This window comes from Exophiala oligosperma (assembly GCF_000835515.1).
Source record: "Exophiala oligosperma strain CBS 72588 unplaced genomic scaffold supercont1.1, whole genome shotgun sequence".
NCBI classification, from domain to species: Eukaryota; Fungi; Ascomycota; class Eurotiomycetes; order Chaetothyriales; family Herpotrichiellaceae; genus Exophiala; species Exophiala oligosperma.
In genome coordinates, this window is record NW_015622818.1 from 2,182,734 (window position 1) to 2,205,342 (window position 22,609).

Genomic DNA, 22,609 nt, shown 5'->3' on the forward strand with positions numbered 1-22,609 from the left:
ATTACGAAACACCCAGCCTTGTTACAGATTGAACATGTCATACTCCTTACTGTAGGGACAATGAAGGTGCTCGTACTGTACAGATCTCTCTTATCTGTTCAAACATCTACTCGTGCAATAAGGTTCATTAGTCTCTGGAAGTCTGTGTGTCGCTAGTTGTCGATGACTTCAGCTTCTCCTTCGCAGTCCGGACGACGAGCACGAGAGCATCCGTGCACTTCTCCCAACACAATATTCAGCCAGATATTGAGTTTTCCTTTTTTTTTGGTTGCGACCTTTCAGGGTTGAATTTTACATGTTCCTCCTGGCCTCATATTGTTATCAACATTAAATAGGTGCTGACAACTCGTCACTACGGAGTACTCCCCACCGCATATCCGGCACCCACGGCCTGATCCTTCTCCGGCGCCAACTTTCGGAGGGCTGTTCTAAGTAACTTGGCATCGCTTTCCAAGTGCTGAGTACCGAGAGAACTGGATCCAGCTCCATCCACTTTGAAGTGATTGCCCAGCCCGCCTTTTCACTCGTGACAAACGGGGTTTTTTTGGTGTCTACAGCAAGCTACTCCCGTAATCAGCATCAGCAACTACTATTCAGACCTTCCGCGTTTGGCGTTTGATTTGACTGCCCATCAGACTGGCTTGGTTTGATTCTGTTTGACAGTTCACGACCATCCTCTACTAGTTGTCTGTCCTCTAGCGACGAGAGGTCGAATTGGCTTCCATGCTGCACCCGTACCCGGCACACGAGCTGTCATGAGGCTCTCGGCGCCTTGTCACGCGATCGGATGGTGGTGGTTGTTTTTGTCTTTCTTGTTCGCTGGGAGGACGGGGGCCGATGATAACAGCTCACAACCCATCTCAATCTTCCGTTCGGTGAGTCGCCAACCGCTGTCACACCCTCGTGATCCATTGACGGGCACTGACTCTATGTTGTGGTGATACAGAGGCCGGACCTAGTATCGCCTATTCTTACAGTCTTCACGAGGATTCCTGAGAAGCAGTCTCCAGGGTATTACTTCGTATCGCCGTATCAGCAAATCCAGGAATCCGTGCACATTTACGATAATGACGCAGTAGGTACTCTCCATAGATATCCTTTTGCTTGAACAGAATCATTGATCGTGCTGACTTTGGACGTTTTTACAGAACCTGGTGTACAGTGGATTTGGAAGCGCCGGACCTGGCATCTCTCACGCACCTCAAACATGCATGTACAAAGGGGAGGTCCACCTGTGCTTCTACCAAGGCACCCAGATGCTCGGCTGGGGCCACGGCCATGGCATCATCATGGACAAACATTACCGGATCGTACAATCCGTCGAACCTGGAAGCTATCAGGCATCCTCGGACATGCACGAATTCAAGTTGATCGAAGACGGCAAGTCGGCGCTGTTGACCCAGTATCTCCGCAGTGTCTATGATCTATGTCCCTGGAATCTTTGCGACGGTCTCGGCTACATCCAAGAAGGAGCGTTCCAGGAAGTCGACGTCGACTCGGGCAAAGTCGTGTTCGAATGGAGGAGTCTGGACCACGTTGATCCTTCCGAGAGCTATGTCGACCCATCCACCACCGAAATCAGCGGCACTGGCGAAGCACCCGGGAGTCCTTGGGATTACTTCCACATCAACTCGATCGACAAGAACGAGGATGGCGACTACTTGATTTCGGCGCGTCACGTCTCGGCGGTCTACAAAATTTCCGGCGTCGACGGTCATGTCATCTGGCGGCTGAATGGCGCCAAGTCAGACTACCATCTCGATGGCTTTTCGTTCTCGTCCCAGCACGACGCGCGATTCATCTCCGAAAACAAGACACACACCGTCCTCTCGCTGTTTGACAACGGATCGAACGGCTTCAACCAGACTCAGCCACATTCGACCGGTCAGATCATCAGTCTCGATCACCAAACCAAGGTCGCCACCTTTCTGTTGAACCTGGACCCTCCGTTCATCGATGGCCACGCCCACATCTCCAAGTCGCAGGGCAATTTTCAGCAGTTGCCGGATGGCAACATCATTATGGGATGGGGCAACGATGCCTTTTGGACCGAATACACGTCCGACGGGGAGATTGTCTTCTACGGCGCCCTCGGCTGGAGGAACGTGATGAATTACCGGGTGCACAAGTTCGACAACTGGGTCGGACTGCCGTTGACCAAGCCGGCACTGTGGACCTACTCCAAGGCCGGAGACGAGATGATGATGTACGTTTCGTGGAACGGCGCGACCGAGGTCAAGTCGTGGCGCCTGTACGGCGCGGATTCCAGAGACGGGCCGTGGAAAGAGATTGTTGAGAATGGGCCAAAGACCGGGTTTGAAACCATCCTCCGACACGAGTCGACGTACACGTTCGTCTACGCGGAGGCCCTGGACAAGAACGGCCTGGTTCTGGGTGCGTCGGCCGCCGAAAGGGTCTTCACTCCGCCCGTGCAGATGCTCGAATATTGTGACGACCTCGCGTGTCGTTTCATGCCCAGCGACGAAGAGCGTGAGCAGGAGCGCCAACGAGAGGCCGAGGAGCAGAGGCAACGCGAGGAGGAAGAACGTCTCGCGACACAACGGGCCACCGAAAACCGGGAGCGAGCGAAGAAGCGAGCTGAAATGTACGGTGGCGCTTTTGGCGGTCTGGCCGCACTGATCATCCTGATCATGGTCCTCGCCACGAGGAATTTTGTCTCTCGCCCGGTTCATGCCCTGGTCCACCGAGCCTACGGCACCATTCGGACCAAGATGGGCAAGGCCGATGCGAGAGCCGTGGGCGTGGGTGTTGGCTACAAGGCACTTCCTCTGGAAGAACAAGACGGTGTCAGAGTTCCCATCATCTCGGACCCTTCATGACATCTGGAATGGAATGTTGTTGATAACGGGCATGTACAAAGTATACACAGTATACAATGTATATGGAAACGGCCCTCTCCAAGGGGCAAATCAAGCTGGACTCGACTCATCTCGGCGATTTGTTTTTCACGGAGTATGAATGCGGACGGGGTGAGAGGTTAACGTACCCATATGCAGATGGACACGGAGTGTGGCCCAGACTTATTTTATTATTACTGGATATATAATGAACGACGTGACGACACTTATCATCATGTGCAGTATCTACTTTCTTTTCCTGCCTGTTCACTCCGTACGTTGACTGTCTTTCACCGTGGGAGGGATTTGTCTCGGATTCGCCCACTTGTCGCGTCTCAATAGTCAACCATAAAGGAGTCGACGATATGTGCACGTGGTGTCTCTACACGGGTGTGAAGCCATGTCCATGTCCGGAAATCGTTGCGAAAAAAATACAAGCTCCAAACTAACACGAACAAGCAACTCGAAATACGGAGTACCTGTTACTCCATAGTGGCCAGTTGCAGGATACAGAGATCCGCATTGTCATTACAGTTGAATTACACCCTGTCTCGTATTATTCTCCTCTCACCCCGATCGATGCACGGATAACTCAACAAGTAGATCATAAGGGGTCCTCTTCGCGACGTTTGCTCTTCCCGTTTTTTTTTTTGTTTTGATGCGGCTCTTCGGCTGTGCTACTTGGTTATGCCGAGTTTCCCGGCTTGACGTTTCCCTTCCTCCTCCCCCTCCTCCTCCTTTCTGCCACTCGTAGTCGCTTTGTCCCTGTCACTGTCACTTGTCACCAAGAAGAAGGAGAAGAAGAAGAAGGGGGAAAAATGCCACATGGTCTTTTTATCCGTGCTCCACACAGAAACTAGTACACTGTACGGTAGATGGGAAGTGGCACTGTGCTCGTACCAAAAATTTAGTATGTAGGGAGTACAAAAGACAAGACGAACTACTACCGAGAGTCTCTCTCGGCCAGAGTTGTAGCGAAAAGGAGTGAGAGGGGGGAAAGGATGGTTGTGACCACGCATTTCACAGCCGAGGGATCCACACACAGTCAGTACATCGTCGTGGATGTGTAATTAATGAGCACGCAGTACAACCTGTAACGTGCCACGGCCACGAGGCTTTTCTGTACAAGTTGCTGTTGTTGTGGTGTAATTGTGTAACGACGAGATCCAGCCACTTGCGAAGGACTGCAGTGTACGAGTACAGTACAGATGTCTACGTGGGATGAGGACGACATCTGGCAGATGAATTGCGTACACCTGGCCACGCCCATTGTTTTTTAACTTTTTGAAAAGAGTGTCGAGTATGAGGTGATTCGTAATTGTACTCGTACTGTAGAGGCAGTTGTGGAATCTTATTTGCCCAATGTTGACTAGGTACCTAGACACACTTGTCAGTTGCGAGACGACACAGAAAAGACTTTTGATTGTTGTTGAGACGACACGACAGGCTTGGCCCTTTTTCCAATATACAGAATGGAGTACCTGCAGCACGGAGTCTCTGGCCAAACGCCTCCACGAGTACGACGGTAGGGGTATGGAGATGGGTTCTCCTGAGTGGACGAAATGTCTTGACAAGTTGGCAAATTTGATCGTATGGAGAACTCATAGGTACCCTGCTCGAGTCGATGATTCTAATATATATACTCCGGTATATAGTTTACCTACAGTAGATCCCATTTTGGTTATCGATAAAGAAAAAGAAAGAGGATGACTTAGGTACTTTTATACGGAAGTGTTCGAACAATTGTGCCCGTAGCGAGGTTTGTGTTCGTCAGAGTACTCCGTATGGGCTACGGGGAGTACAACATTTCTAGCGTCTTCCAAGCCCTCTAAACCAGCTACGGAGTACGGAGTACTCCCGTATGAAGAGCCGCAATCTCTGGGGGCCGAAATGGCTCTCAACGATCGCCCCAAGGATCAGTTTCGTGTGTGGGACCTTTCAAAAAAAAAGTGTCGTGGGTGGGAAGCCCCAAGAAACTTGACAGGTTGTTACAGGTACCTAGTAATAATAATGGACAGGGAACTGGAGTGTCTACCCTCATTTCCAAAAGGCTCGTCAATCATCATGGGATCCATCCGTGCGACTAATCGTACTCCGTATGAGCCCCAAAGAGAAGACCGTGCGAGACGAAACCCTTTCCACGGTTGATATGTAAAATACCTTGTAGGGGCACCTAGGAGGACCGAGTACAGCCACCCCTCCTACGCGCGGTCCATTAGGTACCTTTAGGTACTCGTAGGCTGTAGCGTGGCGCCAGGGTATTGAACCTACTGTCCCTAGAATACGTACCCCGAAGGCGTGTTGACGTATGTCCTTCCCACACCCAGCGCTCGAATCTCAAACCTTACAGCACTCCATTCGTACCCAGGTAAACCTGATTCTCCATCCATCTGTCACTCCAAGAAGTTACTGCCGACCTTCGGCTTCGTCCATGTCGATTGTCTTTCCAACACTCTATCGGTACTTTCTTGCCACATTGACACCGCGCTGTCTCTTCAGTGCTAGAGTTGTACTTTTCACACGTCCCTTCAAGGACGAAGCCATACAAGCACTGGACTGCTGCTCGTGTGGATTAAAAAAGAGAGATCACCCTCTAAACGCATCACAATCGGGAAACCGCAACGAGGCACACGACGATCACGAACGAGACGACTGACCACACCTCCTCTCCCCATCCTTACCCCGATCTGCGAACCGATCCCACCTCTTGACAGATGATGCTTCACTATTATATAAAACAATAATACTGTACCCAAATTCTTAGGAGAGGCGTTACCGGCCCCGAAAAAGAATATGGCACGAGACACAGAAAGGCAGGCCCCAAGGCCCGCTGGTCCGCCATCCTGGTCCTCGATACCGAACAAGTTCCAAATCTTTCTGCTGTTCTCCGTCCGATTCGTCGACTTCTTTCAACAGGCGGCCCTGCAAGCGTACATGTTTTACCAACTCAAGTCCTTCACGCCCGATGCACCAGACAGCGAAATCTCCTTCGAGGCCGGCGTGCTGCAGGGTGTCTTTACCGCCGCCCAGGTCTTCACTGGCATATTATGGGGAAGAGTGGCGGACTCTCCGGCCTTTGGTCGCAAAACCGTGCTTCTGTTCGGGCTGGTTGGACAAGGAATCAGCTGCATCGGCGTGGCCTTCTCCAGAAGTTTCGGCGCGGCGGCCGTCTGGCGGTGCTTGGGCGGTGCAGTCAACGCGACCGTGGGCGGCGCAAGAACATCTCTCGCCGAGAGTACAGAGAAGAAGTACCACTCGAGGACATTCTTGATCCTGCCTTTGGCGTGGAATGTGGCAAACATATTTGGCCCGCTGTTCGGCGGCCTCATGTCGGACCCTGTGTACAATTATCCAGGTCTTTTTGGGCAGGATTCGACGTTTGGTGGCGCCGACGGGGTTTCGTGGCTCAACAAGTTCCCCTATGCGGCGCCAAACCTGTGCTGCGCATTCGTGCTGTTCGCAGATGCCGTGCTGATCTATCTCGGCCTGCGCGAGACTCTTGCAGCGAAGCGCTTCTCCCGTGACCGCGGCATCGAACTGGCGGAGAACCTGCGTTATCGCTTGAACAGGATCATCTTTCAGCGCTTCGGATATAGTCAGATCGGCCAACAGGTCCAAGGCCCGGACACACTGGACGACGAGAACATGCCGTCGAGTACGCCGCTCACGCCCCTCCCGCCCAAGGAAGTCGACAACAGCAATCCGTCTAGTTCGAAAGAACCGCCTCGGCCGTCGGAGGCGTACAGACCAGCACCGCCCTTCTACCACGCCCTCACCCCGAACGTGCTCATGGTTCTTTCCACCGTCGCCATCATGGATTTCCAAATGGGTGGCTTTGCTCAACTGTGGACGGTTTTTCTGTCCTCGGCTCGACGAACAGACGAGGAACTTGCGACTATTCGACTGCCGTTCTATTTCACCGGTGGTCTGCAATTCTCACTCCCGACGATCGGTCTGGCCATGTCCATTCTCGGCTTTGTGGGAATAATTCTCCAACTCACCCTGTATCCCACGATCAACGCGAGGTTTGGTCTTCTTCGGTCGTTCCGATGGTCGCTCCTGGTGTTTCCGATGGCCTATGCCCTCGCGCCGTACCTTTCCCTGCTGATAAACCACACCCTCTTGCTCTGGATCGCCATCGTGGTCGTGGTGGTGCTGCAGGTCGCGGCTCGCACTTTTGCCATTCCAGGTTCAGTGTTGCTCATCAACAACTCAAGTCCCGGGCCACAGCTCCTAGGCACGATTCATGGCATGGGCGCCGCGACCTCGAGTGCGTTTAGGACGATCGGTCCCATCGCCGCGGGCCATTGGTACGGTCGCGGGTTGGAAAAGGGTGTCGTTGGTTGGGCGTGGTGGTGGTTGGCATTTGTTAGTTTGTTGGGAGTGATACCAAGTTTATGGGCCAGAGATGGGACATGATCTGTAATTTTTTTTTCCGCCGCAATCTCTTGCTTCGTCTCACTTACCTTAGGTATGTGTGACATGTTAGATGGGCAGATGTAGGTACTAATGAATCTATACTATAAAACATGAGTCTTGCCGCGGAAGCGCGAGAGATTGATGAGTGAATGGGGACATGAATAGATGAGATGGGTAGTACTCGTACCCAACCTACTTTTTCTGAAAAATAGGTAAGATTTTTGCAAAGAGCCGTAGAATTTCACTTCTCAAGGGAACCTTTGGGGGCTACTGTAATATCATTCAACTAGGTCAGTAAGTACGAGTATAGGAGTGGCATGTTACCCCGTACACCCTACCTGGATTCGATACGGAAACGGAGTAAGGCCACCATCCATTCGTATTGCTCGGTAGGAACGAATGGCAGTCCTATCATCTTACCAGGATCGATCGTTCCAACGGCCCGGCAGATCTTTATTGAAAGCTTTTCTCTGGCATAATAAGGCCCTCCATCGTACCTGAGGTAGGTAGGTGGTGACAATACTGACTACATGACTAGGGGACTAGAGGACTACAAGACTGTTTGCCTCCCTAGGTATAGGACTGGGTTGCGTCTTTCTTCGTCCCTTGCGATCAGGCCAGCATCTCATCATCATCAAACTCTTGACAGTATTTCAAACTTGAGCGATCCACATAGGAGGATAATACCGGACAAAGTCCACCTCTCTACCCGAGTGAAAGATAAACCGTATGCGAGATCACTCAGTTGCTGCCACCTCTAAAAGTTACATCAACGGGACAAACAAGAGAATAGTTCTTTTCTTTTTTACTTCGAGTCGCCATGAATACCGAGCACAAAGTCAAGACGACAAAGGTGGCCGTGGTGGGTGTAAGTCATCTACAATTTCATCAATCCCCCGTTTTTGAATACCCGAATAACTCGATGTGCTCCCGTACGTCCGTCCGTCCTTGCCCATCATGTATAAGTCAAAAACGTCCTTTTTAGCGGTTTGAGCCAAGAAGAGAAAAAGAAAAGACCCAGCTACTAATTCTCAGTTGACGAAAATCAAAAATTAGCCCAACGGCAATCTCGGAAAATATGTCGTCCCGGCCCTCGTGGCAGCAGGGTTCGAGATCACCCTCGTGACTAGAACGGCGTCCAAGGCTGAAGAACTCAAACGATCCATCATCGTCCAGGGAGGAGGAGGAGGAGGAGGAGGAGGAGGAGACACCGCCGACACCGCCGACACCGCCAACTCTGACGACGCCAAAGACGGTGCCGTCGTCGTCATCCACGTCGTACAAGGAGACTACACGTCCGCCGCGAGTCTCGCGAAAAGCCTCAAGGGCCACGACTCGGTCGTGAGCTTGCTGAACCGCGACCAGACGGCGGCTCAGATCCAGCTCGTCGACGCCGTCCTCGCGGCCGGGGTCCCGCACATTGTCCCGGCGGCGTTTGGGGTCGACACGAGCCGGCCGGAGGTTCGAGCCCTGCCTCACCTGGCCGTCGCCTACGTCAAGTCGGAAGACCACCTTCGCGACGCGATCGAGAGGGCCGACGGCGCCACGACCTTCACGGGCATCCACAACGGGGCGTTTCTCGAATGGATCTTCAAGTTCAACTACGTCATCAACCTCGTCGGTAAAGGGGATGAAGACGAACCGTCGACCATCTTCGACCAAGGCGACGTGCGCATGAGCGCCAGTTCGATGTGGGACATCGGCAAGGCCGTCGCGGTGGCGGTGGCGAGACGAAACGAAGTGGCCTTCAGGAACAAATTCCTCCTCATGCACAACGTCACATTTTCGCAAAACGAGTTGTTGGGATACGCCAAAGACACTCTCCCGGACAAACCGTGGCCGATTGTGAGGGTTGATACGTTGGAGGCGGAGAGGAAGAGTCAGGAAGAGTTTGATTCCGGGAACAGAGCCCCAGTGGCCATGCACGGTTTTTTTCAGAGAGCCTTCTTTGGCAAAGGGTTGGGATTCTTCCCGGAGACTGACAATGCATTGTTGGGGGTGGAAGAGCACGACGGGGAGTGGTTGAAGGATATGGTCCGAACACAGCTTGTTTGATTGAGGATTTATATCATGATAAGTTGAGTCTTTGCTAGTTGCTGGATCATCGTTCGTCCAAGGGCGCCTTTCGTGGACGAACGACGACATGCTCGTTGGGAGGCGGTCGTACCCCTGGTACGTTATCGTAGATGTGACGAAATTGTCGTCCTGCCTCAATACTGATCTCATTGATCCACCCAACCGTTGCGGCGATCTGCCGTGAAGACTTTGGATTATTTGGTGTTTGTCCTGCAGCTTCGAGAAACAACCTAGTTTTCTGCCTTCTGAGTAAGTGAATCAGACAGTCGCATTGGTCCAGTAAGTCTTCGCAGCAGTGTATGAAGTCGTGAAACATCTTCAACGTAGATTCAACCAGATACGGCCTGCCGAGCTTCCACAGATAATTTGCGAGAAAGCAAACCCAATCATAACACTGGGCGCAATGATTTTGGATGGAGGGTGATGGTCCTTGACGGTCCTTGCGACCGTAGGCGGCGGTGCCATGCTGCCGAGAAAATCGAGCGAATTCTTCGGCGAAGTTGGACAGATTCGCACTTACGTCCCCGAAACGACACGCGAGCCGAGCTACTTGGCAGAGGAGCATCGTGAGCAAGGAATGAGGCCTTTTGAGCGACGAAAACACGGTCTCGGATCGCGAAAATAGAATGCTCACAAGGAGATCTTGGTAGCTTGTCACAGAAGATCTGAATGTCTTCCAAGGATAGGATGAGGTGTGAAGGACGTTCTGGGTGAGGCTGATGCTTTGTTGGCCAGGCTAAAAGGACGACTAAATTCTTGCAGTCCATCTTTCTGGTGGGTTTGTTGGCGGGGAAGCTGGTGAGACTGGTGAGTCTGGTGAACCAATCTGAGAAGTATCTCACCGTGCATGCACATATTAGCCTGGCCGATCTGCAATCTGATCGAAATGGAAGTTGCTCGCGTCGACCTCAAGACCCAAACCGACAAAAGCCCGTCCACCAACCTCAGAATGCTCTTCATCAAAAACATCAGTAAAATCGTCTCTCAGCCTTGCCGTCGTTTTGAAGCGAGTGCCTTGCGCCGCCAAAACTGCCATATTGGGCTAGCCTTGTCCCCAACGACGCTCTTAACTTTAGGCTCAAACGTCCGTAGAAACAATCGCTGTCTCAAACCACCAGGCCAAATGCCACCATTTCGGCACGATCGCACGTGGTGAACACCATGGTGAGACTTCCTCAACATGACCTGAATCTCATGGCTGTTACCGAACAAGCGAACCCCAAGATGGGGACGTAAATTCCATGTCCCCGAGCTGTAAAATGGTCAATTGTTCCAAACATATCAGTCGTCTCTCTTCGTCCGCCGTTGTTCACTTCTCTGGTATCTACCTGAGCACAGCTGGTCTGTTTCAATTCTCCCCTTTGCGTTTTCCAGACCTCACACTTTCTCCTCCTTGCTTGCCATCGATCCTTCTCATTCAAACGGCAAGCACCATGCGTTTCTCAACAGCAGTTTTCCTCGGCCTCCTTGCTCTTTCCTCAGCAGCGCCGGTCGCTCTGAAAAACAAGAGAGCTTCAGTCCTTACCACTCAGTCGTACGCAGACTTCCAAGTCAGTGATGGCGTTGCTGGAAATGCCCTAGCAGAAGTCAACGCCAAATTCCCAGTAAGTGTATTTTATGAGACCGAGATGTTACTACGCCGCTGATGGTCAGAAGATCAATCAGTCCGACCTTGCCAATGTCTCTTCCGATGATTTGAAAATCATCAAAGCCGCCCGAGTCACTGCCGAAGATGCAGAGACTGGCACAGGAGGTTTCAACGATGAGATTGCTGCGGCTGGGAGCGGGGACACGACAGCCTTGCAAAACGGAAAAATAAAAAACAAGGTCCTGAAGTTGCAGCTTGAGGTGCTAGCCCTACAGATCGAAGCTGCTCAAGGGGATGCTGATCAGGCCAAGATCAATGAGGAGACTACAAAGTTGAACAAGAATGTGTCTCTCGACAAGGCTGCAGCTGGACAGAAAAGTGTCGGGGTGACTGATACATTCTCCGGGTAGATCAAAATCACCAACGCACGCGGCCGAAAAATGTTTATGTTTCCCAAAGAGTCAGGATTAACCAGACCAGAGTCCTCAATTGCAAATTATTCAACGACGAAAATTGCAGCAGTGTCTCGAAGGTGAAGTTGACAGTCAGCGATATTCCAACATCAGCGTTCTCCTTTGCCGTCGCCACAAACATTCCAGGTACTCAAAAGATCTTCGCCATTATTTTGTCCTTGAGAGAGTTGGGTGCGGTTTCTCGCATGTGTTGGTGATGTTCCGTTAGGGCACGCTTGTAGTAACATCTACTTCCTTGCCTGGGTAAAACGGGGTTCGCTTGTATCATGGAGCGGTTCCTCAAGTCTGTAACACTTTAGGGCACCCTGACTTAGGTTTACCCTCCTGATCCGTGTAAGTGAGGACGTTAAAAGCACAACCAAATTGACGAATGCTTGAAATCAACTGGTGTTTAGTGATGAGTTTGCTTCATAAAAGAGGTCGACACTCGTGCCTCAGAAGAGTAGTTATAGCCTGGCATCCATGGTCGCACTGAGATTGAGCCAAACCGCAACCTCTGCACAGGGATGTTTAATTGCAGGGTCAAAATGTACCTTTAGGAATGGCGTAAGAGTTCACTTACCCTTTTACCTGGTACCTACCGCAACTATTGAGAAACAAGTTTTGCTCACGCAGAAGGTGTATTGCGGATTACAATACAGGCTACCGCTGTCATTCCTTGAAGTCATCTCTGGGACGCCGACCGAGCTCCGAAAATCGGGGGATGTACCAACTCTGAGATGGAGCCTGGCCCTGCACTTTTCACGCCTGGGTGCATATCTTACAACTTCAATGGACAGAGAAGAAACAGCCACGGGAGAATTCTTTTGAAGACGGGGATGGTAATGCTTGTCGTTTCTTCTCTCTGGCCAACAACAGATCACGGTGCAAGTGCCAACAAAAGCGACAAGTCGGATCCTGATGCGTTGAGGACCTTGTTTGCTGTGTTTGGGTGAGCTTTGCAGAACATTCCCCCTTCATACGACGTCACCGAAGAGTTGCCATGGCTGAGTGGTTTGTTTCCGGGCTGTAGTCGGCGAGACTACTTCCGTCAAGCTCAGGACGAGGCACTTTCCACTCCGGCAGCGGTGGCTCGAAGGTTGCCTGATGATGTTCTGAGATTGGCAGGATACTGTAAGGTATATTTTTCCTCATTCTCTCAATTCGAGAACTTTTTGTGTTCAGGGAAAACCCAGCCCATATTGATGCCTTTCTTTCCCCCCTTAGACAAAGCTGCTAGCGGTGTTGAATACATGCAAGACCACCAGGATCCAGTAGAATTCTTACCCAAGGATGATAATGGGATTGGGAGGTCTGGTGCTGCTGCTACTGGAGTGGCGGTTTCAGTGAGATGTCACACACTTGAACTTGTCATCTCATACAGAGTGTGAAGGTGTACGAAGTAATAAGTAACAAGTTAAGATGGAGTCTCGCGAGGCTGCAAAAGCTTCGTCATTTGTAAATTGCGTGCGGGGAAGTTGTTGTAACTTCATCCTCAATCTTCATGGCACGAGATAACAGTCTAGTTCTTTATAACTACTTAGTCACTATCCGCCTCTTCCTTGTTTACTCACGCGATGACTTTGTAGGACAGATTCTGAGATACAGTGCAGATCTACCGTTCATGGGAGTACCTCAATCTCCTCCCCTGCAAAGTCTCCTACCAAACGAAACCACACCTCTCCAATGGCCACCCAACTACCGGCTGCGCTCAAGGCGGCAGACATCTCTCGCTTCGCACACCGAGCGGCACAGCTTGAGAAGCCCAAGCCTATCATAGCCTACTGGTGTATGGAAAAGATCAAGCAGAGTTTCTGCGTGGTGGTGGACGTTTCATGTTGACGCATCGCACAGGTGAATACTGGATCATCAATCAGATCCTCGCCAAAGGTCTACACAACACCGACCAAGAATGTCTGGCTTATACTACCACATTGATGGACAAGCTTGAACAAGTGAGCCAGCGAGACTTCTTCCACAAACCTGCCTGCCTGCGCTATGGGACAGCCCTTTAGAATGACACTCACTCCTCGCCTTGCCTAGTTCAAAGCCGAACACGCCGAAGAAGCCGCCGTCACGGACGATGTCGCCGGGAAAGCCTACGTGGAACAATTTGGCCTGGAAACATTCGAAAGAGCCGACAACGCGATACGGGCCAACAAAGCCTCGAGGCAGACTGCAGATACGTTTCAAGCGTCGGCCACTTTCCTCGATCTGCTCCAGATATGGGGTCCTTTAGACACAGAGATTGCCGCCAAGGTCAAATACGCAAAATACCACGCGTTGAGGATAGCCAAAGCACTGAAAGCGGGCGAGGACCCCAACCTTTCCAACCCTAAACCGGAAGAGACTCCGGCCGCAGAAGAAGCTCTTCCCGAGCTGGATCCAGACGACGCGGACGTGCGAGCGCTCGAGGGAAAAACACCAACTAAAAAGTCACGGCAGCCATCGGTGGTCGAGGTGCCGGATGAGGCTGATCGGATCCAAAAGATGCTGGCCCAGAGATCTCTTCAAGATGAGTCACTGCACCCTTCGAGAGAAACGTCTATGCCACCACCGCCGATAAAGAAAGGTCGCCAACCTTCTGTCGTTGAAGTACCTGATGAGGCAGACCGTATACAACACAGACTCGCCCACCAGTCGGTAATGGACGAGTCTCTCCATCCCTCGCGTGCCCCGTCACTACCGCAATCTCCAGGAAACGACGTATCCCCAATCGCCGCACAAGACGCGGCAGCCTTCTACACAAACCAGGCCGAACCGAGCGACATCTCACCCCTAGACCCTCCCACGGAACGAAAGCAATCTGTTGGGGGCAACTACTTTCCTCGCATCCCTTCTCCGCCATCGGCGCCGGCGCCTGGCCTACCTTCATCTCGCACAGAAGTTGGCGGTCTACCTCCTGAATTACTGCCTTCGGCACCAACAGACGTGGATATGGACCTCGGAGGAGGAGGAGACAGCGGTGCAGGCGCCGCATCTTCTGACCTGCCATCGGCAGCCCCTCCTCCCGACTCGACCTTGACCACAGGCCGAGGCGAACTCGCCGCGCTCAACAACCGATTCCGACAATCGCCTCCACCGCCACCACATAGGCACGGCCAATTCCTTCCTCAGGTCGACCCGGGCCAGACGACTCAGATTCCACCCAACTTCCTACCTCAAGCTCCACCGCCGCAAGTGCCTCAGAACCCTCCTCAACTTCGCGAGCTCAAGGGACCAGTACCTCCCGTACCACAGTCCCAACAACCTCCTCCGCTTGCGGCTGCAGCCCAGTCAGTGTCTACTCCCGCGCCAGCACCGGTTGTCAACACTGGCGACGTCGACGATCAAGCCATGATGAAGGCGCAGAAACATGCCCGATGGGCCATTTCTGCGCTGAACTTTGAGGACGTCCCCACCGCGGTTCGAGAACTACGAGAAGCATTGGCCACTTTAGGGCAGAGGTAAAGAGTCAACCTAAGCCTTTGGAAAACGTGGGTTGGAAAGTTGTCGCGTATGATTTGGGGAGCCATGGAAGTGTGAGCCACACTACGAGTACTCTGGACAAGGTCCGCAGCGAGGGAAAGAGTCATCTTCTCCTCACTCGTATGAGTTCGTATCCTTGCGGCTGCTGTTTGCTCTCTCTCACGGTCGGATCACCCAAACGAAGGGGCAACACGAGACGGAAAAAGGGCAAAACCTTCATACTCCAATTTTTTTCCGTACGTACCTGTATCTTTTGATCCTGGGATGACGATCGAAGCCGGCCCTTTTTACACCCGTAATGTCCAGGTACACCAAGGCTCATCATGTATTTCGTTGTACGGGGAACGGCAAGGCCCCGGGCTCCGGCTCACAAGGCGAATTCGTTTGGATCCGGACAGACTTGCAAGGGAACCAATGCAACACAAATCAACAACAAAGTACCTAATCACGACATGTACATGCATGTAAAATGGAGGAGATCCGACCCTTTTTTTTTAATTCTGTTCATCTCCATATCCAACCATGGAATGTCGCAAATGCCAGCGTTGACCGTCGTTAGCTACTGTATGATACTTACGTAAGGTTCCTAGGTATTCATGGCAAATCTGGAGCGACATCGACCTTTCGTCCGTAGACCTGCCTACGTCCATGTTTTGTTCTCTTTTCTCTTGCTTGCATCGTCTGCAATATCGTCAGGACCCTTTGCATTACATGGCAAACGCCTCCCTCTCTCTCTCTCTCGGTCCTTAGGGACACCAGTCCAAAAGATCCGACGTCAACAAGTCACGGTCATCTCAATCAAATAAATCACCAGCCCGTCGCCTTATCCTCTTCTCCCGTACAGGCTGGTCGAATAGCTCCTTTCCTTCGTTCCGTCCCGACTCGCGCTGGTATTGGTTGGGGAATAGCTCCTTGGCCTCTGCTCGTCCTTTGATGCTCAGTCCGCCAGAACCCTTGATGCTGAACCCGCCGCCGCCGCCGTCCCCACCGGCGGAGCCCTTGATGCTCATACCACCACCGTTACCATTCGACGGGAACAGTTCGACGCCGGTGTTGGCGAGGCCACCACCGTTTTTGAACGACTTTGTACTATCGATCGAGATTGATTTTCGGGCAAATCGTTGTGCCAAATCCTCCTCGTTCTTGGCGTCCATGGCGTGACTCCTCCGATGATTCGACCGTGGACTGGTTTGTGCCGCACTCAGCAAGTCTGCCTTGAGACGTTTGGCGGCCGCAGCGTTCGCTCGCGAATTCGCCGGGTCGTTTGCTGGTCTCGAGGAGGACGACGCTGAGTTTGGCTCGATGGACATTGCCGCGTCGGAATCAGAAGCTTTGTTCGGGTAGACATCGATACGGTCAGAATGTAAGCCGCCGCCTTTTCGCTCTGAGGCCGATCCAAAGAGCTCTTTCCCGGCGTTCGACCGTGGGTTTCGGTCGTTGCGGTCACGATAGCCTCTCCGTCGGTTGCGGCCATCGTCTTCTGAGTCGGAGATATCAATCTCATCACTATTTCTCGTTCGCCTGCTTGGGCTGGCGCTCCGCCGCCGACCTTTTGCTACTCTGGAGAACAGATCTCGGCCTCTCGCGGCTGTTTCGGTGTCTGTAGCAGGCGCATCGTCGTACATGTTTGCCGAAAACTCTTCTCTTCCATCGTCACCGTTGTTGCCTCTTCTCCTTCGGTGCATTTCTCTGTCGTCAAATCTTCTTCGCCTGTAGTCGCCAGCCTCGACCCTCGAATCGGCGAACTCACGGCGCATTCGTTCGGTGGGGTCTTGGTCAGGATGGAGGAGGTAGTATCTGCTTGCTTCCCTTGCGTTTTTCTTCTTCCGATCGCCCTGCTGCGCTACCCTCACCACCAGCATGCTTGCAGGCCTACTTGCCAAGGGCTTTGCGGCTCGGAGTTCGAAGGGGGCATTGATCAACTGTTCTTCGGTGATTGGCGTCGCGACAAAGGCCAGCTGTGCAAGTTTGGCTGTATCGTTATCCTTGAAGCAGAGATTGGCGGACGTGTCGTCGACCCATTGAACGTGCACATTGTCTCCCACTTCGCTAAAGTGGTCGTGTACGAATCCCAGAATATCGTTGGTGTGCATTTCGTCGACGCCACGGATGTGCACTTTGTTCCATTGTGGTTCGAGAGCAGGGTCTTCGGTGTAGATGGCGGGAATGACGGCCGAGGTATCTTGGACTTGTGCGCCAGAGGGCACAAACGATGGTTCCTCGCCTTCCTATTGTGAAAATGTGAGTGTATCGAGATATGCAGGAAACAAAGGTTCATACTTCGAGATCGAATTCTTCATCGAGAGGTGGGCCATGGTCGTCCAGATCCATGTCAATGTCAATGTCCATGAGGTCGGCGTCCTGCGCCGAGGACATTGTAGACTGCATTGCAACAGCCATGTATATGAGACGAGTGAGGGTTAGAGGAGGGGCTGTACGAGGTGTCGCCGGTTGCGCGCAAAGATAGGGGTGTCGAGGAGTTCGCCCGGTCAGGGTGTAGTAAAATGAGCTTGATCAACGATCACTGTACATGGCTGATGGATGTAGGAATGACTTCTGGACGTGTGCCGCGGGACATCAAAACGTGAAGCCGGAAGTGAACGCCTATGAGTGTCAGAGGTAGAGTTTGGTGAGGAGATAATGATTAGGGTATAATGTCACAAGCAAGCCAGCTTGAAATGTGTGCAGTGATATGAAATATGGCATCTAAATGGAATCGACTGTTTGCAACCAAATCAATGCTCATTATTGTCTCCAAAGTCGCCGGCGCGCAGCTTTCCTGAGATTCGCTGCGATATCGACGGTATCAACGCTATTCCACATTTGGTGAGGATATTGCGCCACTTTAAAAACACGATCTTCCTCTCCAATCGACAACCGATAAATACGATCCCCGCCTCGTCTTCCTCCTCACTTACTGTATCGTCTAATATTTCGCTTGTCCATGGTGTACGACTTACCCGAAGTTCAGACTGAGGGCGGAGATGCAGTGCGGAGGTACATGGCTCGTCCATCTTGAGGCCATTTAGTTGATATAGTATTCATATCCTCAATCACTACCGCTGACAAACTGCTGTGCATTCAGATATCATTGTCCTTCGTACATTTGGCTGAAGGGGAATTTCCCATGCACCTCGGCTACAGAGACTTTCATTACATACACTAATACCTCTCACTCTCCCCCGGACCACTCTTCGGTTAAAATGTGATATGAACTGTTTCGGTTCACGTCCTTTCACACGGCTGTGTGGCCGCGGCTGCTTCTTGACTCCCTCCACCAAACCTTCCTCTCACGTTCGTTTTCGTTTTCGTTTTCCCCCTTCAGGCAGAAGAAATCTATCCGTCCATCCCGTCGCCGGCAGCATCGGGGCGGAGATTCGAGACGTCGACCTGGCCCTCCTGCCCGAGAACCCGGGATGGGTACGGCAGCTCCGCGAGGCGTTTCTCCAACACCAAGTCATCTTCTTCCGAAACCAAAACCTCGAGCCCCAGGCGTTTCTGACCTTCGCCTCCCACTTTGGCGAGCCGGTCGAGTACCCCTTCGTCAAGGGCATCGAGGGCTTTCCCGAGATCATCCGTGTCCTCAAACAGGAGCACGAGACCGTCAACTTCGGCGGCATCTGGCACTCGGACACGTCCTACCAACAGACCCCACCGCTTGGGTCGGTACTCCTGGGGAAGGAAACCCCGCCGTACGGCGGTGACACTCTCTTTGCGAACCAGTACGCCGCCTACGACTCTCTCTCCGACGGTCTAAAGGAGACCCTCGCGGGGCTCAGGGGCGTCAGCACGTCCGCAAAGGCCGACGCGAGCAAGACGAGGGAGGACCGCATCCGAGACAGTGGCAATCCCACCGCGCCGGCAGAGTCGTTCGAGGCCGTGCACCCCGTCGTCAGGACACACCCGGAAACTGGGAAGAAGGCACTGTACGTCAACGTCGCGCATACGGCCCGGTTCGAAGGCTGGACGGAAGGGGAATCTGCCCCGTTGCTGAGTTTCCTGTTCCACCATCAGGTCAAGCCAGAATTCACCTGTCGATTTTCTTGGGAGGTCGGAAGTATTGCCTTCTGGGACAATCGGTGTGTCCAACACAACCCAATCAACGACTATCATGGTTTTAGACGGAGCATGCTGAGGATTACACTTGCAGGAGATACACCCAGATAGAAGTTGTCTTGTGTCATGGTCTATCTTTATGATTTTGAGGAGATGTTACATACTGCGACGAGCTATTTGCAACCCGAAATGCCACTTTTGAAACCGAAATTCTTTTCAATCGTCATCATAAACTCATTATCGTTTTGTCGGACCGGCCGGTTTAGGGATCCGCACCCAACTTTTCATTGCCCCAGCTGCCCAGCACGTATCCAAGTCATGTTTCCACTCCCAAGTCCAACCAGGTATTGCCAATAGTGTTGGCGTTATTGTTGTTGATCCCAAATGTCGAGGTGGCCTCCAAGTTCAATACTTGGGGGTGGTCAAGTCTGTTCAGGCCGCTCCACTACATGGACGATCTCAGACCGCGATTGCATTAAAAGCATTCTGATCCGGTTGCCACTCATCGTCGCTGTCGTCATCTCGGTTTCTCTTCTTGAGAGGTGGGTTGCATTCCTCTTTGGGGTCAAATGGAGTATCGTCTTCTGAGTCGCTCTCGTACTTGCGTTTGGTCTTCGTGGCCTTGGATACATTCTTTCGTTTGCGAGGGGTTGCGCTTGACACTGAAGAAGATGCTCGTGCTGTTTTGCCTTGCTGGGAAGTCGCCAAAGGTGCCTTTTGGTTTTTCCGCTCATCAAATCCCGAGCGAGCACGTCCCACGCGATTCCAGAAATTCTTGACGGCATATTTGGCATCTTTCTGAATACCATCGACGTGTGCCATGCGTCTTTGTGCTTCTCGGAACCGATCTTCTCCATGCAATATGCCCTCATCTCGTATACTTAGCATATGGCGAATGCACGACTCCTCTTCGAAGAGCCGCCATTTCTTGCCCTTGGGCTCGGATCTGGAGGCAGCAACGAGCCGTTCAGGAGCCGGATACGGCAAGGAAGTGGTGTTCTGAGGAACAGAAGGTTGGGGTTCGGTAGGAATCGGCATCGGCATCGGCATCGGTGTTGAGGCGGTCGACGGGAAGCCAGATTGTGATGGAGAAGAGGAGTGTTGATTAGAGGCAGTGCCTTCCTGGGAGGAATCAGGTTGACTGGCTTGGAGGTCGTATTGGGATTCACCAGCCTCCAAGGTCTCGATGTCACCGAGGCTTCCCTCGCTAGCATGACTTGAGTTGGTATCAGGACTAGCCCAATGATCAAGCTCGTCAGACCCCTCACCACCAAACAGATTGTCGTCGTCGTCAATATCATAATCAGCCTCCCACAGACCGTCGTCAATATCGTTGGTTTCTTCTTCCATGTTGATGGAGGTCTGTTCGTCACCGAATTCAAACAATGGGAACAAGTCCGACACCGAGTCGACAGAGACATGTCTTCCTAAAAGAGAAGCACTGTTGTCCTCCACGACAACATCGTTGTTCTCTTGGAAAGTGCTTGCCACGTTGTTATTATCTGGTGGTGGTGGTGGTGCATGCGCTCTCAACAACGATTCGGCAAGACCAGCTCGCTCTGTCAAGTACCGATGCAAGATGTCTGGGTGAGCGTCGAGATACTGAATTACCTCATCGTCATTCAGAGGCATGACTTGGACGACAAGTGGAATTGAACTAGAAGTCATGGCGTTTAGAAAGAAAGATTTTGCGCTATCAGAGAAAGACATGATGCGTTATGATGTGTTTTAGCACGCAAATAATATTGGAAATCGCTGGAAGTCGAGGAAAGTATCACATAGGGAGAAACGAGACGAAGAAAAGATCGAGGACATCGCGACAGCCATAGCTGCCGCACCTACCTACCTATTGTCCATTGATGGAAGAATCAAAAGCATTCAGAGAGATGCAAAATGTATTGTGCGCATTCCGCTTCGCTATTGTGACAATCATAGTTGATTGAATGTGCTGGACGGAGTGAGTATGCAGTGATATGTCTGCATGACAAGGCTGAGATGAATAGGGATCGAGTATGACTCTGGCAAACGAGGTGCCAGTGGTGAATTTGCACTTGTATTGTGCATTGATGGTGCTGAGGTGCTCCATTGAAGGTAAGATGGACTTGTTGATTCTGCCTGACCTCAGACCTCATCTCATAGAGGCTTTCGTAACGAGGTTGTAAGACAAATCATATATCCTGAGGTCATCAGCAGATCTTCTCTATAGCAACATTATCGCAACCTGCCAGCTGGCGAATGCTCATCCCACGATCATCTCGCTCCATATTGCTGGTAATCAAAGATTATAGGTGATGTGCAAGTGACAGCGAAATGAGTCGGAACTTTGCTATTGTGACAAACCTGGTCTCTCTCATTTGAAATACAACTTGTTCTCGGGCAAAAAGGGTTCTGCTGTCAATCGCGAGCATTGTGAACATTATTGCATCGTCACATCTCGCCGTTGATGTTTTCGTGAACAACGGAGAACGAAGAGTGAGTGAGTGAGTGAGATGGATTTCTTGAACTCCATCAATGATCCGCCGAGGTTTATCCGCAATGCGGGCTGTATGTTGATCACAGTATTTGAACAACACACCATTCAGCATTCGTTAAGTGAGTTGATATCCTCGTCATGCAATGGCCGAAGTGGTGGTCCTCGTCAACAAAGGATGAGGCCGACTTGAAGGAATCGGCTACAATTCAAGCCACCAAGGCGTGGGATGCGATTGGCGAGAAAGTGACTGAAGCTCGTGAATCAGTCGAGCAAAACGCTGCGACCACGCTACCCACACAGATCAAAGCCTTTGCCGAACCTCAGACGATCGTAGCAACGGCAGTGCTGACCGTATCTTGCCTTGGGCTCTTTAAGTTCTACAGATCCTACCTACGACGAATTCCTCAAGCAACGAACATCACACCGGGCTTTCTGCGCCGTAGGAGTCTGGTGGGCAGAATCACAAGTGTAGGAGATGGAGATAACTTTCGGTTCTATCACACGCCAGGAGGTAGATTAGCTGGATGGGGCTGGTTTCCGGGGAGGCGAGTGCCTACGGAGAAGAAAGAGCTCAAAGACAAAACGGTACATGCGACAGAACTTACACCTACGAGGCCCGAGGACTGACGTTATTTGTTCCCTCTAGATTCATCTACGTCTCGCCGGAGTCGACGCACCAGAACTCGCTCATTTTGGCAGGCCTTCACAACCATATGCGCAAGAGGCTCTCGATTGGCTCACTGCGTATGTTCTCGGTCGGCGTGTTCGCGCCTACGTTTACAAGATCGACCAGTACAATAGAGTGGTTGGAACTGCATACGTGTGGAAAGGTCTCATGAGACGTGACGTCGGTCTTCAGATGCTTCGAGCGGGAATGGCTACCGTCTATGAGGCGAAAACAGGCGCCGAGTTTGGTGAGGGCCTTGAAAAGAAGTATAGGAATGCAGAGTGGTGGGCAAAGACTAGACGAAAAGGTATGTGGGCGGGCAGGAAGAAGGACTTTGAGAGCCCGCGAGAGTACAAGACGCGGTACGGTATGGGATCTCCACAGGACGAGACCAAGTGATGACGGCCGGGAGGAATACTTTTGTGTGGGGTTAGCGAAGGCGTTCTTGAAAGCTATTTTGAGCATCACCATCATGTGTACTGCCAATTATGGTTCAATTTGTTTCTGAACAGGTCTACAGTACTTTACTCCGTATCTTGCTCAGCTAAGCCT

The 22,609-nt window shown here is 51.8% G+C and overlaps 8 protein-coding genes across 9 annotated transcripts; 6 read left to right on the plus strand and 2 right to left on the minus strand.

Annotated features, from left to right (window-relative positions):
- Window positions 1-319: 319 nt before the first annotated feature.
- PV06_00760 (uncharacterized protein) lies at window positions 320-3,088 on the plus strand. Its single transcript, XM_016401304.1, has 3 exons — window positions 320-875; window positions 947-1,075; window positions 1,149-3,088. Exons 1-3 carry the CDS (start codon window positions 756-758, stop codon window positions 2,838-2,840), a joined length of 1,941 nt encoding a protein of 646 aa, XP_016268357.1. The 5' UTR covers window positions 320-755; the 3' UTR covers window positions 2,841-3,088.
- Window positions 3,089-5,249: 2,161 nt separating this feature from the next.
- PV06_00761 (uncharacterized protein) lies at window positions 5,250-7,391 on the plus strand. The gene has a single exon (XM_016401305.1). The coding sequence runs from the start codon at window positions 5,652-5,654 to the stop codon at window positions 7,275-7,277; it is 1,626 nt and encodes a 541-aa protein (XP_016268358.1). The 5' UTR covers window positions 5,250-5,651; the 3' UTR covers window positions 7,278-7,391.
- A 3,080-nt stretch (window positions 7,392-10,471) lies between these two features.
- Window positions 10,472-11,375, plus strand: PV06_00762 (uncharacterized protein). The gene is made up of 2 exons (XM_016401306.1): window positions 10,472-10,957; window positions 11,010-11,375. Exons 1-2 carry the CDS (start codon window positions 10,595-10,597, stop codon window positions 11,349-11,351), a joined length of 705 nt encoding a protein of 234 aa, XP_016268359.1. The 5' UTR covers window positions 10,472-10,594; the 3' UTR covers window positions 11,352-11,375.
- A 1,538-nt stretch (window positions 11,376-12,913) lies between these two features.
- PV06_00763 lies at window positions 12,914-15,470 on the plus strand. 2 transcript variants are annotated; one of them, XM_016401307.1, is made up of 3 exons: window positions 12,914-13,182; window positions 13,248-13,348; window positions 13,437-15,470. In XM_016401307.1, exons 1-3 carry the CDS (start codon window positions 13,080-13,082, stop codon window positions 14,841-14,843), a joined length of 1,611 nt encoding a protein of 536 aa, XP_016268360.1. In that variant the 5' UTR covers window positions 12,914-13,079; the 3' UTR covers window positions 14,844-15,470. The 2 variants fall into 2 exon arrangements, with proteins under 2 accessions (XP_016268360.1, XP_016268361.1); XM_016401308.1 differs by having other exon boundaries at window positions 12,914-13,348.
- PV06_00764 (uncharacterized protein) lies at window positions 15,262-17,601 on the minus strand. Its single transcript, XM_016401309.1, has 2 exons — window positions 17,142-17,601; window positions 15,262-17,089 (listed from the first exon to the last, which is right to left on the minus strand). Exons 1-2 carry the CDS (start codon window positions 17,259-17,261, stop codon window positions 15,656-15,658), a joined length of 1,554 nt encoding a protein of 517 aa, XP_016268362.1. The 5' UTR covers window positions 17,262-17,601; the 3' UTR covers window positions 15,262-15,655.
- A 205-nt stretch (window positions 17,602-17,806) lies between these two features.
- Window positions 17,807-19,095, plus strand: PV06_00765 (uncharacterized protein). The gene is made up of 2 exons (XM_016401310.1): window positions 17,807-17,858; window positions 17,947-19,095. The coding sequence occupies exon 2, from the start codon at window positions 18,072-18,074 to the stop codon at window positions 19,026-19,028; it is 957 nt and encodes a 318-aa protein (XP_016268363.1). The 5' UTR covers window positions 17,807-17,858; window positions 17,947-18,071; the 3' UTR covers window positions 19,029-19,095.
- Window positions 19,096-19,225: 130 nt separating this feature from the next.
- PV06_00766 (uncharacterized protein) lies at window positions 19,226-20,585 on the minus strand (the record flags this gene model as incomplete). Its single annotated transcript, XM_016401311.1, has 1 exon — window positions 19,226-20,585. One exon carries the CDS (start codon window positions 20,583-20,585, stop codon window positions 19,377-19,379), a length of 1,209 nt encoding a protein of 402 aa, XP_016268364.1. The 3' UTR covers window positions 19,226-19,376.
- A 943-nt stretch (window positions 20,586-21,528) lies between these two features.
- On the plus strand, window positions 21,529-22,456 carry PV06_00767 (uncharacterized protein; the record flags this gene model as incomplete). The annotated part of the gene is made up of 2 exons (XM_016401312.1): window positions 21,529-21,975; window positions 22,037-22,456. The coding sequence occupies 2 exons, from the start codon at window positions 21,529-21,531 to the stop codon at window positions 22,454-22,456; spliced, it is 867 nt and encodes a 288-aa protein (XP_016268365.1).
- Between the last annotated feature and the right edge of the window lie 153 nt (window positions 22,457-22,609).

Coding starts and splice junctions, on each gene's coding strand:
- PV06_00763 (XM_016401307.1), top strand. CDS start 13,080: ATGGCCACCCAACTACCGGCTGCGCTCAAGGCGGCAGACATCTCTCGC. Junction 13,183..13,247: donor GCCTATCATAGCCTACTGGT/GTATGGAAAAGA, acceptor CGCATCGCACAG/GTGAATACTGGATCATCAAT. Junction 13,349..13,436: donor TGATGGACAAGCTTGAACAA/GTGAGCCAGCGA, acceptor CGCCTTGCCTAG/TTCAAAGCCGAACACGCCGA.
- PV06_00760 (XM_016401304.1), top strand. CDS start 756: ATGAGGCTCTCGGCGCCTTGTCACGCGATCGGATGGTGGTGGTTGTTT. Junction 876..946: donor CCATCTCAATCTTCCGTTCG/GTGAGTCGCCAA, acceptor GTGGTGATACAG/AGGCCGGACCTAGTATCGCC. Junction 1,076..1,148: donor ACATTTACGATAATGACGCA/GTAGGTACTCTC, acceptor ACGTTTTTACAG/AACCTGGTGTACAGTGGATT.
- PV06_00761 (XM_016401305.1), top strand. CDS start 5,652: ATGGCACGAGACACAGAAAGGCAGGCCCCAAGGCCCGCTGGTCCGCCA.
- PV06_00764 (XM_016401309.1), bottom strand. CDS start 17,261: ATGGCTGTTGCAATGCAGTCTACAATGTCCTCGGCGCAGGACGCCGAC. Junction 17,090..17,141: donor ATGAAGAATTCGATCTCGAA/GTATGAACCTTT, acceptor TTTTCACAATAG/GAAGGCGAGGAACCATCGTT.
- PV06_00765 (XM_016401310.1), top strand. CDS start 18,072: ATGAACTGTTTCGGTTCACGTCCTTTCACACGGCTGTGTGGCCGCGGC.
- PV06_00762 (XM_016401306.1), top strand. CDS start 10,595: ATGTCCCCGAGCTGTAAAATGGTCAATTGTTCCAAACATATCAGTCGT. Junction 10,958..11,009: donor AAGTCAACGCCAAATTCCCA/GTAAGTGTATTT, acceptor GATGGTCAGAAG/ATCAATCAGTCCGACCTTGC.